The sequence below is a fragment of the Phyllostomus discolor genome, chromosome 4 (assembly GCF_004126475.2).
Source record: "Phyllostomus discolor isolate MPI-MPIP mPhyDis1 chromosome 4, mPhyDis1.pri.v3, whole genome shotgun sequence".
Taxonomy (NCBI): Eukaryota; Metazoa; Chordata; class Mammalia; order Chiroptera; family Phyllostomidae; genus Phyllostomus; species Phyllostomus discolor.
In genome coordinates this window covers 118,023,163-118,040,098 of record NC_040906.2, presented here as the reverse complement: position 1 = coordinate 118,040,098, position 16,936 = coordinate 118,023,163, and the positions used below count along the sequence as shown (strand labels likewise).

At 41.1% G+C, this 16,936-nt stretch overlaps 1 protein-coding gene across 7 annotated transcripts in view; it reads right to left on the bottom strand.

Moving 5' to 3' along the window:
• Positions 1-16,936, bottom strand: part of RUNX2 (RUNX family transcription factor 2) — a 319,729-nt gene that overhangs the window by 148,685 nt on the left and 154,108 nt on the right. For 5 of the 7 annotated variants that reach the window (XM_036024174.1, XM_028508423.2, XM_036024177.1 and 2 more), the window contains one exon: positions 12,289-12,462. The exons of the other annotated variants lie outside the window; for them this stretch is intronic. In XM_036024174.1, coding sequence (XP_035880067.1) covers positions 12,289-12,462 — 174 coding nt within the window. The remainder of the gene's footprint in view (positions 1-12,288; positions 12,463-16,936) is intronic. 7 annotated transcript variants of the gene reach the window in all.

Sequence of the window (16,936 nt, the reverse complement as noted above, 5' to 3'; positions counted from 1 at the left end):
GAGAAAAGCAAGCTCTCTTCTGTGAGTCGGACCACAGCTTCTGAAGTTTATAACTGGGATGGGGAAAAGGACGGAGTGGCTGTGCATTTCCTAAAATGACACGTAAGAGTCATGGCCTCCAAGAGTTGCCATTCTTTCAAAGGACTGAAAAGCTGAATCTCATGTCTGCATGATTAACTCTAAACACTTGGGGCCATAATAAAAGAGGAAGGAGGAGGGCAGATCAATAGAAAAAAGGCACCCTAGGAAAATGAACTGACTCTGGGAAGACATATAAAAGTCTTTTCTTAATAAGTCTGAGTGGAGACCAGAGTGGTCAGAGGGCTTTATAAAGCCCAGTGAAAGGTGTGTGAGGAAACTCGGTGGTCGCTCTGAGCAGGCCTCCTTCTGTAACACCGTGGGTAAACATGTGTGGGTGCAAAGAGGGCCTGCTTCCCTAAGGTCACCAACAAGAAGGCACACTGAGGACATGGCGCTGAACTTCATACAGAGATGGGAGGAAACAAGTCAACAGGACCGAAGCCCAAACCAGCACACAAAGGGCTTCTTCCTGTTTATGCTGCCAGCAGGCTTCTGTGCAATGGGACATGACACCAGCCAGTGACTTCTGCCAGAGCTCAGTGTGTCTGCAGTGAGCACCTGCTGCATTCGGGGAGTAGGGTGCAATTACAGAGATCCACATCTCTCCCCCTTATCTTCCACTCATTTTTTCTTTAATCAGTACTCAAATCAGGCTGTGTAGACCTCAAATATTTCTTGAGGAAACTGGGTTATGTAAAATGAACTGTATACACAATCTACAGATTTAAGATTATGCCTCTCAATTGCTACGAGGGTCAAGTAAAATCAATAAGGCTAATGGAGAACGGCAGACACACAATTTCCTATTCTCCACTATATCTGTCACATTACTATCATTCAAGATAAAGATATACTAACAGTCATAGTATAGACAATACATTCATAGTACATTAAGTCCCATTTTAAAGCAATTTACACTAAATACTAAATGTTAAATTCATGTCATCTCTAATAACCCTTTAGCTGGACTGAATTTTTGAATAAACTTTCCCACTTACTTCTGGTTTTCTCGACTAACAGAAAACACAGCCTTAAAACAAGCAGGTTCCTCCGAGCACAGGAAGAGCCCTGGACCGGAGGCCTCGGCACTAACTGTGCGGTTGTGCACAAATAATTTACCTTCTCTGAGTCTTACTTTTTTCACCTGTAAGATGAGAATAAATGGGTTACTTCTAAGATGTTTTCTAGCCATGAAATGCTATAATTCTAACTACTCAGGAGATAGCCATTGCAACAGAAATTACTAAAGCTTAACCAATGCCGCCTCAATCAACATAATACGTTTTTTAAAAAGAAATTACTAAAGCCATGGTGGGCTGACTCGGATGGCTGTGAAAGGTAGCTGGCAGCAGCTGATGTCATGGACCTCCCCACACAGAGGGCTTGGGCTCATGTTGGCAGAGAAGACACCAAGAGTGGGACTTGGATCCCCCCTTGTCACCACTGGGGGATTTCTCAAACTGACCAAGGTAGCTACCAGAATCACTTGGCAGAAAACCAACACAACTGAGTCATAGAGCTTTAGACTGAAGTTTGAGAAAAAGAGAAAAAAAAGCAGCAAACTAGATAAAATTAGATGCTATGTAGGGCATGACAACAGGTTATGTTACAATAGGAGAGGAACTTAGTAAATCTTGGGAGACAACAACAGGGAGGAGAATAAGAAATGGTATTAAGACATCATATCCTGTAAAAAAATGTTAAAAGAAAATCCAAAAGGAAGTTGAATTATTAGGACAAAGTAGTGAGAAGTGTCTTTTAAGTTATCACCAATTTTTGGCTAAATGGAACTCAAATAAGGGGACTTCCTTATTTAAAAAGAAAAGAAAAGAAACCCTGACAGAAGAAAGAAGAGATTATACCACCTGTCACACACACTTAACCTGGCCTCAACCTTGGCACATCCTGGATCTTGAAAGTAAAGTTAGTAAAGAGAGGGGAAGAAACTACAAACAGGTAGGACCAGAACTTGAGATATAACTGGGATGTGGTACTGGCCAATGGAAGTGACCCTTAGTTCAAATCAAATCACAGTATTAAAGTGGATACAATAAATTCAGGTTCAAATCAGTTTGATATCAACATCCAGTGAGCTGGTCCCAGGTATGGTGATTCTGGTTATCTGATAGATGATGGTATCCACGGTTCTAAGAATTGTCTCCCAGTCATTCATCCATTCATTCGAAAAATATTTATTGGATGCCTACTCTGGCACTGTGCACTAGGGATATTATGGCAAAGACAGACCTAATCTCTGCCCTCATAGAGTTTTCAGTTTGGCACATGAAACTGATAATGAACTATCATACAACTGTGGGAAGTGCAAAAATGAGATATCCTTGACACCCTAAGAATGTACAGTGGGACCTCAACCACGCCTGGGGGTCAGGGAAGGTTTCTCTAATGATGTGGTGACCAAGCCAGGAACTGAATGGCAAACAGAAATCTAGGAGATCATAGGTGCGGATAGGAGAACTTCTGGAAAAGTGAACAGCATGTATCAAGTTCCTGGGACTGAGGCAGTATAGTTTTGGGAAGAAGCTGGGAAAGCCAGTTTGGTTGGATTACTGACAAAAGATTCAAAAGAGTGTGACATGAGACTGGAGAGCAGGCAGGGAGGAGCCGGGCTAAGCAGAACCTGCTGGGCTACACTGGAGGTGCAATGGAGGTCATAGAGGTGTTTTTAAGTATGGTGTGACATAATCAGATATGCATGTTTAAGACCTCCCTCTGACAGCACTGTAACAGAAACAGGGGAGAAGCCAGTCTAGGACTGGGCACACAGGGAAGGGTGTGGAGGGAAAACGGAAGCTGAAATGGACGCAGGGGTGGAGTCCAGGAGCTGCACTCAGGAAATCGGAAAGAGCTTAGGGCACTTAGCTGCCCCCACACCTCATGTGACCGTGAAAATGAAGCTTTCTGAGAACACCCCTGGCTGGATGAGGATTGGCTCTGGGTGAGCAAGGTAAGCCTGGGGTGACTGGCCTTGGGCCTGCAGTGGTGAATTAGGCAGGCTCCACCTGGTACATTCTGGTTCAGAGGTAAAGCCAGGCGTCTGTACATTTAATGGGCTCCCCAGGTGATGCTAATATACAACAACGTTTGAGAACAACGGCCGTAATTTTTAGTGATGACAGTTATAAAAGAAAATTACCCAACACTAGTTTGATTTAATCTTCCCTATCAAGAATGTTTTTTCAAATAGAAGGAGCAGAACAAACATGCTTAGAGGAAATTAAGGCCCAAGAGAGGTAAGGAGATAAGGGAGAGCAATTTGCTGCTTTAAACGCATTAAAGTTTCTCCTCCAAGATGAATTATACCCACAAGGTTGCAAGAATCTGTGGCAACTGGTAGGCAAAGAGCTAGTTAACAGAGCATGATCTACAAAGTTCTTCCTTATATTAAGTAAAATATGTCTCCTTGTAACTCCACTCACTACTGATCTTAGCTTTGCTCTCTGGGATTACTTTTCCATGTGACAATTATTAAATTATTTGAAAATAATGCCTTTAAAGTTTACAATATTTAATAGTTTGACATTCTTTCACCCCATTTACCTTATTCTGAAAATGGCACAGCTATTGGTAAAATCTAAATTTCAACCTCAGACACTCCTTGACTTATGATGGGGTTGTGTCTTGATAAACCCATCATTAATTGAAAATATCATAAGTTAAAAATTCATTTAATATACCTAACTTATTGAACATCATAGCCTAGCTGGTTTCTACTAAATAGGTATTGTTTTTGCAACATCATAAAGTTGAAAAATTGTAAGTAGAACCATCGTGAGCTGGGGACCATCTGCAGTTGTTTTTTGCTTTTTTTTATTTTTTGAGCCATTGTTGTTATCAACTTGCTTGCAATTCAATAAAAATCCTTAAGTTACTTTCAATGGTCTGTGTACAATAGTCTGTGAACTTTTCACCTTTATCTCCACAGTGACTATCAGAAAGCAGAATGGGCCCTGGCTGGTGCAGCTCAGAGGATTGAGCACTGGCCTGCGAAGCAAAGGGTCGTTGGTTCGATTCCCAGTCAGGGCACATGGCTGGGTTGCAGGCCAGGTCCCCAGTATGGGATATGTGAGAGGCACCCACACATTGATGTTTCTCTCCCTCTTTCTCCCACCCTTCCCTTCTGTCTAAAAATAAATAAATAAAATCTTAAAAAAATAAAAATAACGCAGAATGGGTTCACTAAAACTTGTTTCCTAGGATTACTAGAAGAATAGATTAAAGGAAAGCTCATCTACCTATTGTGTATCTTGACCCAAGCAAGATATAGGCCTTATCGCTAATGTGACTGATAGCTACTTAAAAGGCCAGCCTGATTTATAGCCAGTTGATAGTGGTTGCCCATATGGATCAAGGTCAGCTTTGAGAGAGTTACATTACATCCAGCATCTTCATCAAAGTCTTAAAGAAGTAGAAGCAAACTTTTTAAGTTTCAAGATGAGACAAAGTTTTAAGGACTAACCAACACACTGGATGAAGAATTGGAACTACAAAATAACACAGACAAGGTAGAAAGGGGAGGTGAAAGCCCATAATGAAACTGAACAGGAACAAATGCACAGAGCTGCATTTGGTCAGCTCCAAGGCAGCATGGAGGAAGCCTGCCCTAAGAGGAGCTTTCTTGGACTGCAAGCAATAGTGTGAGGGAATGACAAAAACTTAATGCAATCTTGGGATGTATTAACAGAGTACTAACAGACCCCTCCTGCTCTGGTCAGACAGAGCTAGAGGACTGTCTTCTTGAGGCAGTGTCAAACTGAAGCTTTAGAGAAAATAGAGTGAGATGCGGGATCTCCATCTCTTATAGGAGAAACGGCGGAAGCAGAGCCAGGAGCTCCCGCCCACCCTCAACCTTTCCATCAGACACTCCTACTTCCCAGTAGGAGTGGATTTACCCAGAACTTTCCTTCTAACCTTTGCTTTCTCCAAGGCCACAACATGAGCCAACTTCTCTTCAAAAGTTCTTCCATCTTTACTCTAACCCATTAACCTCCAGAACATTCCCTCATGTTGGTAGCTGGCCCAACATCTTCCTTGTTTCCCTGACTTGTCCCGAGTCTAGGACAAAGTGTCATTCTCACGGACGATCCACCCCACAGCAGAGCCCACTCCTGTTCACAAACTGTAACCCCTGTAGGAGACAATGCCACAACTGTGCTGTCTGGCTCTTCCAATGATTTCTCTCCTGAGCTGGGTCCTCAATGATTCTCAACCAAAGTCATTTTCATTTCACACCATTCACCACATGACAGCTCCAAACATTTATTATTCTTCTTGGCCCTTTTCCTACATCCTCACCTGCTCACCACCTAACCCGCCTTGTCAGGTTTCACCTTTCCTGAACCCTGATTTCTAGTCTCAGCTCTGAGAGTTTCAGAAATCTCCTAATGCCAAAGTTTCCTTATTCACTAAACAGGGTTCACGATTCTGACTCTTCTGCAAAACCTCTTTTCCAATGGTTTTTCAACAGTTGAAAAACAAGTTCTTAGCAAAACAAACAAAGCCCTAGGAAATAGCACCATACAATTATATTCCTGAAATACTTCTATATATATTGAAAGGAGAAAAATGGAATGAAAATACTGTTTAAACTGATAATATATGTAAAATATTGTTGCTTTCAATACTGCATAGCACAATAGACACCAACTCTATGTTTGAAGCTCTGGATGCCCATCTATGTTTAAACATCAAAATACACCACAGGAGCATCCCTGGGTTAGCCCTGTAGATTGAATATTTCTAATTCAGCCCCCAATTCTAACCATTATGTGTGCCCAGAGTCCATTACAAAAGGTGAAAAGGGGCAACAGCGGTCCTTAGGCAATTAATAGAGGAAAAAGATATGTATACATATATGTAACATTTACATATATATGTATGTAAAGCTGTAACTAAAAATAAAACTAAAAAGACAAAGATAATGCCTTGAAAAAGAATAAGAGAAAGAAAAGATTTCCACTGGGAAGAGACCTAAAGACAGGCTAGAAATGGAGACATTAAATGAGACATTATGTAAGAAATGAAGTCTTCTTAACACAATTAGAAATTAACTATGTATTTTCTATTCCAGACAGGGGAAAATTATATAAAGACAAGATTTTGGAACTCAAAAAATTAATTTGCCTTGGAACATTACCCCTCTCTGTTTCTCTGGAAGCATAATAAAGCCAAAGCATCTTCGGTTGATAAGGACATTGCAACTGACAGAAGTCCACAGACCTATATGAAGTTAATCTATGGATGCTGCTAACAGGTAAAGCAACAACATGCTGTGCTGACCATCAGCCCTTCCCAGGGCCTTACTGACTTTCATCCTTCGAAGCCAGCACAGGCAGGGCATGAGCTCTGCTCTTCCTCGCAAGGTGGCTGCCTGAGCTGCACAGATGTGAGACAGCGTTCGTGCACAGGATCCGTGGCATTTTTTTTTTTCATAAAGACTGTAACCAGCAATACCCTCTAAAGATAATTCCTGCTCACCCATGTGCATGGAAGCAGCAAACTTACTGGAGCTTTGAAAGGAAGAAGACAGGACAAGACTTTCCAGTAACTTCAAGAGTTAAAACATGGCACCAGCAAAGTAAAAGAGCAGTACTTCCAACAACCTGTCTTTGACTATGGTGATTTCAGTTCCTTAAGACACAAGATAGCTGCAGGCAAGCAGGACCACAGTGGTCATAAAGTATGAGGCCTCACTTAACTCCCACTCTCCACATCCTACAGCTCTTCTCACACTGACAACGCCTGCAATCTTTCTTCCTGCTCAGTCACTGAGCTTCTCAAGGGTTCCTTCTGCCTGACACTTACAGCCGCCACCACCCTACCCCCTGCCCACTGCACCTCCCAATTGGTTTCACATTAAAGAATCGTGTGGTCACTTGGTGCCTGAATAAAACAGAATTTGAGACACACACTCCTTAGTCGTACCTTCTGATTTTTTGAAAGGGTTATACTAGTTAATGTTTCAGGCCTAGGACAGCCAGACACAGTCACAGCCCAGGCCCAACTGGCTGAATTGGCTGAGATCCTCTTAATATTTCAAGGAGCACTGTTTTCCAAGGGAATACAGAACTAGACCAAAACTGGTTAGAAACAACTTCAATTCAGTTAAGGTAGCTATTGATGAGATTACTGTTATCCTGCATGGTGTCTGGCAAGTTGTTTTTCAAGATATTCCTAAAAATGTTACCTTGAAAAAAAAAATATATATATATGGATTTAATTCCTATATTTATCACTTACTAAAGGTAAGTGGAACCCTGGGCAAGTGTTCTTGATTCTCAGCCTCAGTTTTCAGAACAAAGCCACCTATTTCACAGAGTTCTTGTGAGGAGTGCGTGAGTTAACCCCAGGAGAACAGTCCCTGGCACACAACGCACATTCGGTGAACGTGTAGCTAATAGTAATTCAATCAAACGAGTACCAGAAAAATATTAGGGCTGGAATAATAACAGGTCACACTTCCTAAAGAAGTTAATGACCTGGTCATTTATTCATCACCAAACCCAAGTAACCAAGCAGAAGGCACGATATAAGACAAGGAGGGTACAGAGATAGACAAACATGGCCCTAGCTTTGAAAGTTCAAAATCTGATGGAGGAGACAGACATGTAAACAACGATCGGAACATGTAAACAGTATGGGAAACTCAGACTCAGCTCAGGGGGGAAGAGACCTGGCAGAGGCAGCAGCATGTGATCTGAATTCTGAAGAAAGAACAATGTTACCATCCTCAACTCTCTCCTGGGCTACTGCAGTAGCTTCTGAAATGATGACCCTGCTTTTCCCATCGCCCCCTTATAATCTATGCTTCACATAGCATCCAAAGTAATTTTTTTAAAAACATATAATATTCTCTTGGTTCACATCCTGCAATAGCACCCCACTGCACTCAGAACAAAACCCAAGCAAGCTCCCTGGCAGGGCCTCGAAGACTATAATTGAGCCCTGCCTGCCTTTCTGTACCATTCCCCTTGCTCACCGCTCCCCACCTGCACTGACCTTCCTGCCCCGTAAACACCACACTCACTGCTTCCTGAGAGCCTCACGTGAGCTTCTCGCTGGCTGAAATGCCATTGCTCACAGGCCTTCAAAGCTCTTCAAAGAAGCCTTTCCAAATTTTCTAAGCAAAGTTAGCTTCTTCCCTTCCTAAACTGCTATCATATTACTCTATTTTCTCAAAACATTTACTATAATCTAAAATTGTCTTATATGTATGCTTATTTACCCATTTATGGACAACATCTGTCATTAAAATGTAAGCTCCTTGTGAGCAGAAACTGCATCTATCTTAGTTCACTTGAATAACAGAATACCACAGTGTCCACCCCAAAGGTTAGATGGATGTCCCAATCCGCCACGTCCAACAGCCTGAGTCAGCGTTTTTTAAGGTGCCATTCATTCATCCATCCAGAGAGCACTGAGTTTTAAACGGTGATTACCTTGAGCGATCTCCTAACAAGCTATCCCTACTATACAGCTATTGCCAGATTCTCAATCCAAAGGAGACATTCGCAACACACTAGGTGTTTCCTAGCACCCAGAGACAGACACAAGATGTCTAAAAGATAAGAAAAGGTACAGAGGAAGCTACTTCCTCAGGAAGCCGTTAGGAGGCCCTGGGCCCTCAGATAGAACATTAGCCACTAAAGACCACAACATAGTGACACCATCAGACCAGCACTGCCAGAAGCCAGCGCACCGCATGGCTGGAACCTCTAGCCCTAGGAATTGCGAGAGACACTGAAGAACAATCATGTGAAACACTAAGTGCTTATGACTTCCTCAATTTATGATTTCTAATTTCATTTTGCTCTTCTGGGAGTCTGACTTGCCTTTTACATTGGCAAGTGTGAGAACTAGTAGTGACTACACAGCCATGATCATTATTTTCAGTTTTGGGGTAAGAGCTTGAGCTATCAAAAAAGTCAAGCCAATGAGAGCTAACTGGACGCTCTTTTGTCACAAAGGTCTTTATCCAAAGGATTCCATGAACTGAAAATGCATATGTGGCACATTACAAAGTCACAAAATCCATTACAGATAGGCTCTTAAGTAGAATTTAAATTTAATCATGCATTTATGTAGTTCCAAAACTAGAACAATACCAAGTGGTTTCACTATGTAAGTGCTACACTGAAATGTGACTCATGTCATTCTTGTTCACCACCAGGGAACAGTGACACCCTGGGATAGGAAGTTAGAAAGAACAGTTAATGCTCACAAGGTATGATATTCCAGCCCTTCTTGCACTGACAATGTCCCATCCAAACTTTTATTTATTTGACATTTAATGATATGCTACCACTATGCTAGGAGGTACAAAAGAAAATTAATCCCTGTAATAAATCCCTCAGAGAATTTATAACCTAGCAGGGTAGAAAAAAGCAAATTCACAGAAGCTATAAAATAAAGCACTCTCAACTAAAGCTTAGAAGAGGGACAGGCAGCCTTCTGGAGGAAGGTTCCAGGACTCTCTCCTGAAGAAGGTAACAGTGACCTAAAAGACGGGTGGATCCTGTCAGGAGGCAGAGGCCACTGTAGGTAGGGGAGATAAGTAGGGGGTACAGAGAGAAAAATGTGCACTCAAGGGACAATGACATCATAGTCCAGAACACAGACAGGTAACCATCTCTTCAATTAGACTTGAACTCAAGGAGAGAACTTTTCTTCTCTCCCCATATTACCTAAGACCCAATTCTCTATATGTGGTAGGCTCTAAATCATACTTAATAAACAAAAAAATCAATCTAGAGAGAAAAAATAAAATCTATTCAATTTACTTTAAAGTTGCTGCTGTTATGGGTGTTCTTGGGTTTTCCTAACATTTTGGGTCATGGCAGAACTCTGCATGGTAGAAATCCTTGGTTATGGCCAGACACTTGAGTTATCTCACTAACAACAAGGGAGTAGTTAAAGACAGTGCATGCGACCAGAAGTGGGGAGGAGTGGCACCTATGTGTGTGTGAATCTTCAAATTTGGAAAGTTCGAGAAAGTTGTTGGGCCCAATACCTTGTGAATATTTTTAAAAAGTGAGAAGACTGATCTATAAATCAATTCTATTATGCTGTAATCCCAAAATACAGAGCTAATACCCTTGTAACAGAATTCCAAAAAGCTCTCAGCACCTAGAAATAAACTTGTTTTCTATTTTCATTTTTAGAAATATAGCCAGCAAATATTTAAACATTATTTTTAAATGATCATGATGGAGTTGCTGCATGGTATTGTAAAAGAAAAATCTTGACTATATTAGGAGTCAAGAGATCTAATTCTGTTCTGCCACTCACTGGCTGCAAAACTACAGGCAAGGAGCTTAACCTTCCCGAGTTTCCAAATGGAGGAGGGTGGAGAGACAGCCGGAGGAGAGCTCAGGCTGTGGAGGGGTCACACACCCAGTCTGCTCAGATGCTCTTCTGGCATCAGCCTGCCCCACACTCTCTGCACTCTCACTGGTGGGGGAAGGTGAGTATTGCTGGTAAAATGTGGCTCTTCTTCACAGCTTTTTGGTTCGTTCTATTTTATGATGTCATCTTTAGGTCTGAGGATTAAATCCTGAGAAAAGCAACTTCTTAAGTGAGTTTAGCAACACACAGGTTCCAAATATGATTTTAAAAGCATTAGTCATTAGCAAAATATAATTAGTGAATGATTAAGAACTAGAATATATCAATATCTATAGTTAGCCATCCTAAGTCCCTTATACAAATGATATACAAACACTTTTATAAATGGGCACATATGCTTCCACACACACACACCCTGTCTAAGGATTACTACAAAGACAAAAGGGCAGGCATTATGAACTTAAATCAGTGATCCAAAGTTCACTACTTTAAATGCAGTGGCACCTGTAGCTATAAGCTTCAAATTCACATTAGTGTGAATTTCATGTCTGCACTTTTATTAAGGACACATGTCTAGTAAACATATTAACTGTGTGACTCCTACATACTAACACTGAGAGGTTTGTTTAGGCTCAGATGTGGCTGTCCTTCACAGAGCACCACTAAGGTTCTTTCCCAATGCAGATATCTGGCTCTCTTCAGTGTTCAGATATTTTATTTTTATAACTCTATATTATTTTTAAAACAGATATTCAGGCATACTGGTATATTCAGACTAATATTCACATACCCATAGAAACCTACACTAAGTAAACATCCAAGAAGACGTCTGACTAACGTGGGCAGGAGAGAAGGAAAGGGAGGTCATTTAATTTATAAACATTATGTTTATAAACCACTGAGGCCACTTAAACCTAACCACTATAGATAAAAACCTAACCGTTAAAAAATATCCATTTTGAGAGTTTATTGTACATTTTGTTTTATTTTCCCCTCTATTCTAGTCCGCCACTGCCAACAATAGCAACCAGATGACGTGTAGAGTTTCTTTCAGCTCTCAATACTTGTGATCTGCAAATTAAAGATCTCCGATGATTAACACACTCTCTTGTCAGCATGACCTAAAAGCAAGCAGACTAGTGCTAAAATAGGATCTGTTTTTGTATAAGTGGGATCAGAAAAAAAAAAGTTGGGCATCTTTAATGTATCAAATGTGAATTAGTCTGTAATCCAATGCTGATGTTAATTTTTAAGAATAAAGGTAAAGTAAGCAGCTTACTAGAATGCATAAAGAGAAATGTCGCTTGAGGAAACAGAGTTAAATGTGAAATCAGAAGTAAATTGGGTCTGCCCGATGAGCCGCTCATTGACCTTGCCTTATAACCACCAATCAAGGCTTCCTGTTAGCCCTGGGCAATTTTCAAGAAAACTTAATGAAATAGTTATACATAAAAGAAATTTAAGCCCAAATCTGAGACGGTAACTCTAATTTTCTAATAGTGAGGGTGTGATATTTCCCTGGCACCACCTGGACACAGTACAGAAACTTGTAACAAACATTCTCCCAGAGAACATAGTCATTACCATTCCACCAGCGTGCAGACTGACGTGGCTACCGAATCCAGCATCAGTAGAAACTTCACCCACATTTCATCCCAAAGTTATTGAATACTGGAGTTTTTTTTTTTAAAAAAAATAAGAAGGTCAGTGTCTTCAAGTCTTGATTCTTTAATAACCAGCCATTTCATTGGTCCAGGAGTTTTGAAGTGAACACGTCTCATCTGGTAGCCCCTCACCCCCAGCCTGCCAGAGTCTGTGCAAGTGAAACCTAGGAGTCTGTCTTACCTGTAATCTGACTCTGTCCTTGTGGATTAAAAGGACTTGGTGCAGAGTTCAGGGAGGGCCGTGGGTTCTGAGGCGGGACACCTACTCTCATACTGGGATGAGGAATGCGCCCTAAATCACTGAGGCGGTCAGAGAACAAACTAGGTTTAGAGTCATCAAGCTTCTGTCTGTGCCCTGGAAACAGCAAATCATAAAATAAAAGCATATTAATTAGCTGAACAATTGACCATGCTAAATAGATATGTGAACATACATACCGGGGGTTTAAGCCAAGGAATTATCAAAACTGGTATTTATAATGAAATGTCTACATAAAGACTTCCATTTCAAATTGCTTTATAAGCATCATCTAGTGGCAAGCATTTCTAGTTCTATACTATAAATGGGGAGCTGAGGGTCCCAGAGGGGAGACTCAGAGTCCAGCACTGGTAGCGAGGCCAGAATGCTGGAGCTCCAGAGGAACACCCTGGGTGCCTCCTCTCCCCTTGTCAGAGAGGAAGGGAAAGGTGACTGTGTACTGGGGTGCATTCTCTTGTGGCATGAAGGACAAGGCCTCCCCTGAAAGTTCCAAGTCTGTTTATGTGACACCTACCATCCCCAAGTTGGGGCAGAAACAGAGACACATTTGTCAAAGAGAAATTTCCATGATGACAATGGTGACTTTTTCTTTTTTATGTTACAATGAATACCTTACTGAGACTCTTTTCTGAAAAATTAAAACTCAATCCTAGAACCCCTTTAGGAGGAAAAAAACAGAAATATAGGCACAGAAACTCAAAGTCTCAAGAGGAATTTTGTGATATGCCAAAGCCTGAAAGCATATAGTAAACTATATTAAATCACAAAGAATGCATTTTTATTTAAAATCTAGTACTGTGGTTTTGTAAAAGAAACAGAAAAATACCCTTTGGGTTATCATGTGAATGTGAGAATCCAGTATCTAAAAAAAAAACCAAAAACTTTCTCTCTCTTCTAGTTTATTCTAGTTTATTTTAGTCTAAAATCCAAGGAATTCTAGATGTTAAAAAGAAATATACAAATTAAAATATAACCAAGGTACTTAAGACTTCTTAAAAATCATCAAATCATACTTAATAAATAATGCAATACTTTCTTGGTGCAACATGAATTAAGTGTGAATCTGTAGTCATGATGCGGTGAGCCAGCACAACGATGTCTAACACATACACAGAAATGCATTGTGGATTCCTTCTTCCATGTTCCTTATTCCTTCTTCCACACACCACTGACGTCCTAGTATGTTGCCCCAACATTTTAGTAAAATGTGAAGTGACTGAAGCTGATTTAAAGAGCCATTAAGAAGGCTGGAATAAGAATTTGCCTTTTGATTAAGCAAATGAGGGTTAGTATCCATAAAAGAAAAAACTAACATTGAAGGAGGACTGTTAAGAACCTTCAGGAATGAGAAGGTATATTCCAAGGGCAGCAAGAACACCTCATCTCCCACTTAGTATAGGACAAGAGGAATATCAGGATAGGGTTAAGTTCAACATTAGAATTTCCCAACTATAAGCTGTCTTCATAAGACAAATTCCTTATTTTATTTGCCCCAAAATGTATTTTCCTGTCTCCTTTTTCATTGCCTACCCAGCCCAAAGAAAACAGACAGGAAGCCAAGGCTTGGTAATATGAGTGTAGCTGTCTCCACAGCCAAACATGTTCCAACTGGACCCATTAACTGAAATGCACCCACCACCCTATTTCCTGCCAGTGCAAGTTTGGGGCATCTGCTAAAACAGAGGGACTAAGATCAGGAGGAAAATAATCAGGAAAAAATAGGGTAACTCATTGTTTGTTGATGGCTGTTTTTTCACCACTTATTACTTTTATCTAGACTACAAATAGAGTTTAGAACTCTTAAGAACCTTTAGAGAATACTCCAAATAGCTCCTAGACCCTGGCAAGTAAGGTATTCACAGATGAAGCAACTGAGCCCCACAGAGGTAAAACAACCCCGTGGTCCTTGGATATGACTAGCTCGTCCTGGACGGTGGCACGGTTCTTGTCTCAGTTGACTAAGCTGTCCACTCATCATGTGGTTCCATCAATGTTGGCATTCTAGCTTTCTCTCCCCTTCCTCTCCCAGCTGCTATGGGAGGCTGAAAAATACCCAGATCGACAAAGTGAGATACCTAAGAACTAAGCCCTGTGAAGTGTCAAGGCCGGTTTCAAAGCGAGTAGAAGCAGCAGCAAGGATTCAATTACAAAGTTAATAGCTCACCCATTACCCTAAACAAACTTCCATCAATACATCTCACTGTGTCTAACTAGTTTCACGATTAGGAATATATAGGACTTGTCACAGTTCAATCTGTGGATTCTGTTCCTCACACCATACAAAAAAAGTATGGTGTGATGTTGATACAGCTGTAAACATTAACAAGAAAGCTATGGAATTGTCCCTGGAAGTTATTTTTTTAATAGGCCATATTTTTGGAATGGCAGATTCCCTGAGGGCTAAGGGGAGGGCTACATGATCTTGCATGGTTCCTTTATTCAGTGGGACTTTATGTGGGCCATGGGTCACAAGAAAATTTAATAAGCTTTGCCTCTGCTTTCTACAGCCTTTTCATTAGGTTTTCAGGGAGACCGTATGAGACTTGAGCTCAGCATATGGATGTGTGAGTACACTTTTATTTTCTCTTAGCCCTGTGCTTCAGAGGAGTAACAGGAGGTATAGAGGCAAAAATAAAGGACTTGAGAAGCGCTGAAGAGTGTGAAAAATTAAGAGCAGATGAAATCTTAAAAGCCTCAATAACCTTTTGGGAATCGCCTTCACAGAGGAGCTACCAAGTATCTCCACACACCCTAGAGTAACTCAGCAGACATCTATCTGTGGTTGCACATGTACAAAAACACGCATTCTTCCTTACAGACATTTGCCCTGCACAGCCACCACCACAACCACAACAAAATTCGTATAGCACAATGAACAACAAAAGCTGAACAGGTTCTTTGTCTTTCAAGCATGACAGATACCCACTACCACTAAACCACATCAGGGTAACACCTGAATGACTAGCTGAAAGAAGATGTACTTAAATCCTCAGCACCCAAGCAATCCCCTCAGAAATCAAGACCAAGGAAGACACAGCACACTGACTTAAACCAAAGACAGGGTACTCCGCCATGGTGCAGGGAGAACTATACCTCAACCGAAGAGCCAAGGAGTGGGTCTTCCCAGCAGGATAAAAGTATCAGTAAAAGAGTGGAGACCTCTTGTGTTACATTAAGACTATGTAAAAGCTCGGTCCTGGCTGTTCTTCTATAGGTACACTTTCTCCCTTGAGCAGTGGCTCTTCCACCCTAGCTGGATTTAAAAAAACAAAACTCTCTAGGGAGCTTTGAAAAATTTGAGTGTCCAGGCCCTGCCTCGGTTCAATTAAATCAGAATCTCTGGGAGTGGGTCCAGTGGACAGCTGAGGTGGAGAACCATTGCCCACTAGGGTCTCAGTCCCATGCTCTCAATGCCACTATTCACACCAATGACTCCCCCATTTCTGGGGTGAGCCCTGACCTCTGCCCCTGAGCTCAGATTTGTGTATCTCACTGCCTACTTCATTTTCTCTGGGATGTCTCAAAGCTATCTTAAATGCAGTATAGTTAAGACAAAAATTCTTATTCTTCTACCCAAAAAAAAAACAAAAAAAAAAAACAAAAAAAACCCCACTCCTCCCATGAGTCCCCCATCTCAGTAATGGCAGTAGCCATTCAATTACCTCAGACAAATACCTAGACATTTCCTCGATTTCCCCTTAACCCTCATTCCCATATCCAATACTTTACTGAGTGTCATCATTTCCACCTTGAAAGCCTATCTCAAATCTATTCGGTTCTCTCATCTCCAATAGCACAACTCTAGTCCAGGAACCCTTTCTCTCTCTCTGGCCATCAGACACTGTCTTCTTCTGGTGTCTTATCCCAGGACCTTTCCATGTTCCTGAAATGCTCTCCCCTGATAATCTACATTGCCAGCCTCCTCCTCATCCCTTAGGCCCTCAGGGCAAAACCCCACCTCCCACGAGAGACCTTGCCTGCCTACTTACACCCAGAGTGGGTTTCCTCCCTCTCAAGTACACCCTCTATTTATTTCCTGTACGACAGTTACCACCATCTGTAATTAGCTGTGTATTATTGCCTCACATGAGAGACTCTGAGTCCATGAGAAGGAGCACCCTGTTTAGTTTACAGCTGTTTCCTTACAACCTAGTTCATTGCCTGCACATCAGTAGGTGCTCAACAAATATTTTATGTAATAAATAAATAAATAAATATTTTTTCTTTTTAGATGAATGTCTTAGTTGAAAGAAATATTTCTGGCCCAGAATATCAGATTACAACACTATCTTTTCCTCAGAAAACTCTTCTCTTCTTATTTGGCAATCTAGTGAATCCATCGGGCAAAGCCTTTCTTTAGAGACTGGCCCTTATCAGTGCTTCCTAAGAAGAACCTTCCTGAAGGCCATTCAAGGGAAAGATGCTTTCTTTCTGAAAAGTCCCATGTGTTCTCACCTATACCTCTTAAGCACTGTTGGAAGTCATTTTGGATCACAGAGGTAAAAATGACAAGAGAAATGATTTAGCCTCTAAATTTTAGAGCAATGTACTCCATTTATAGATGAGGACC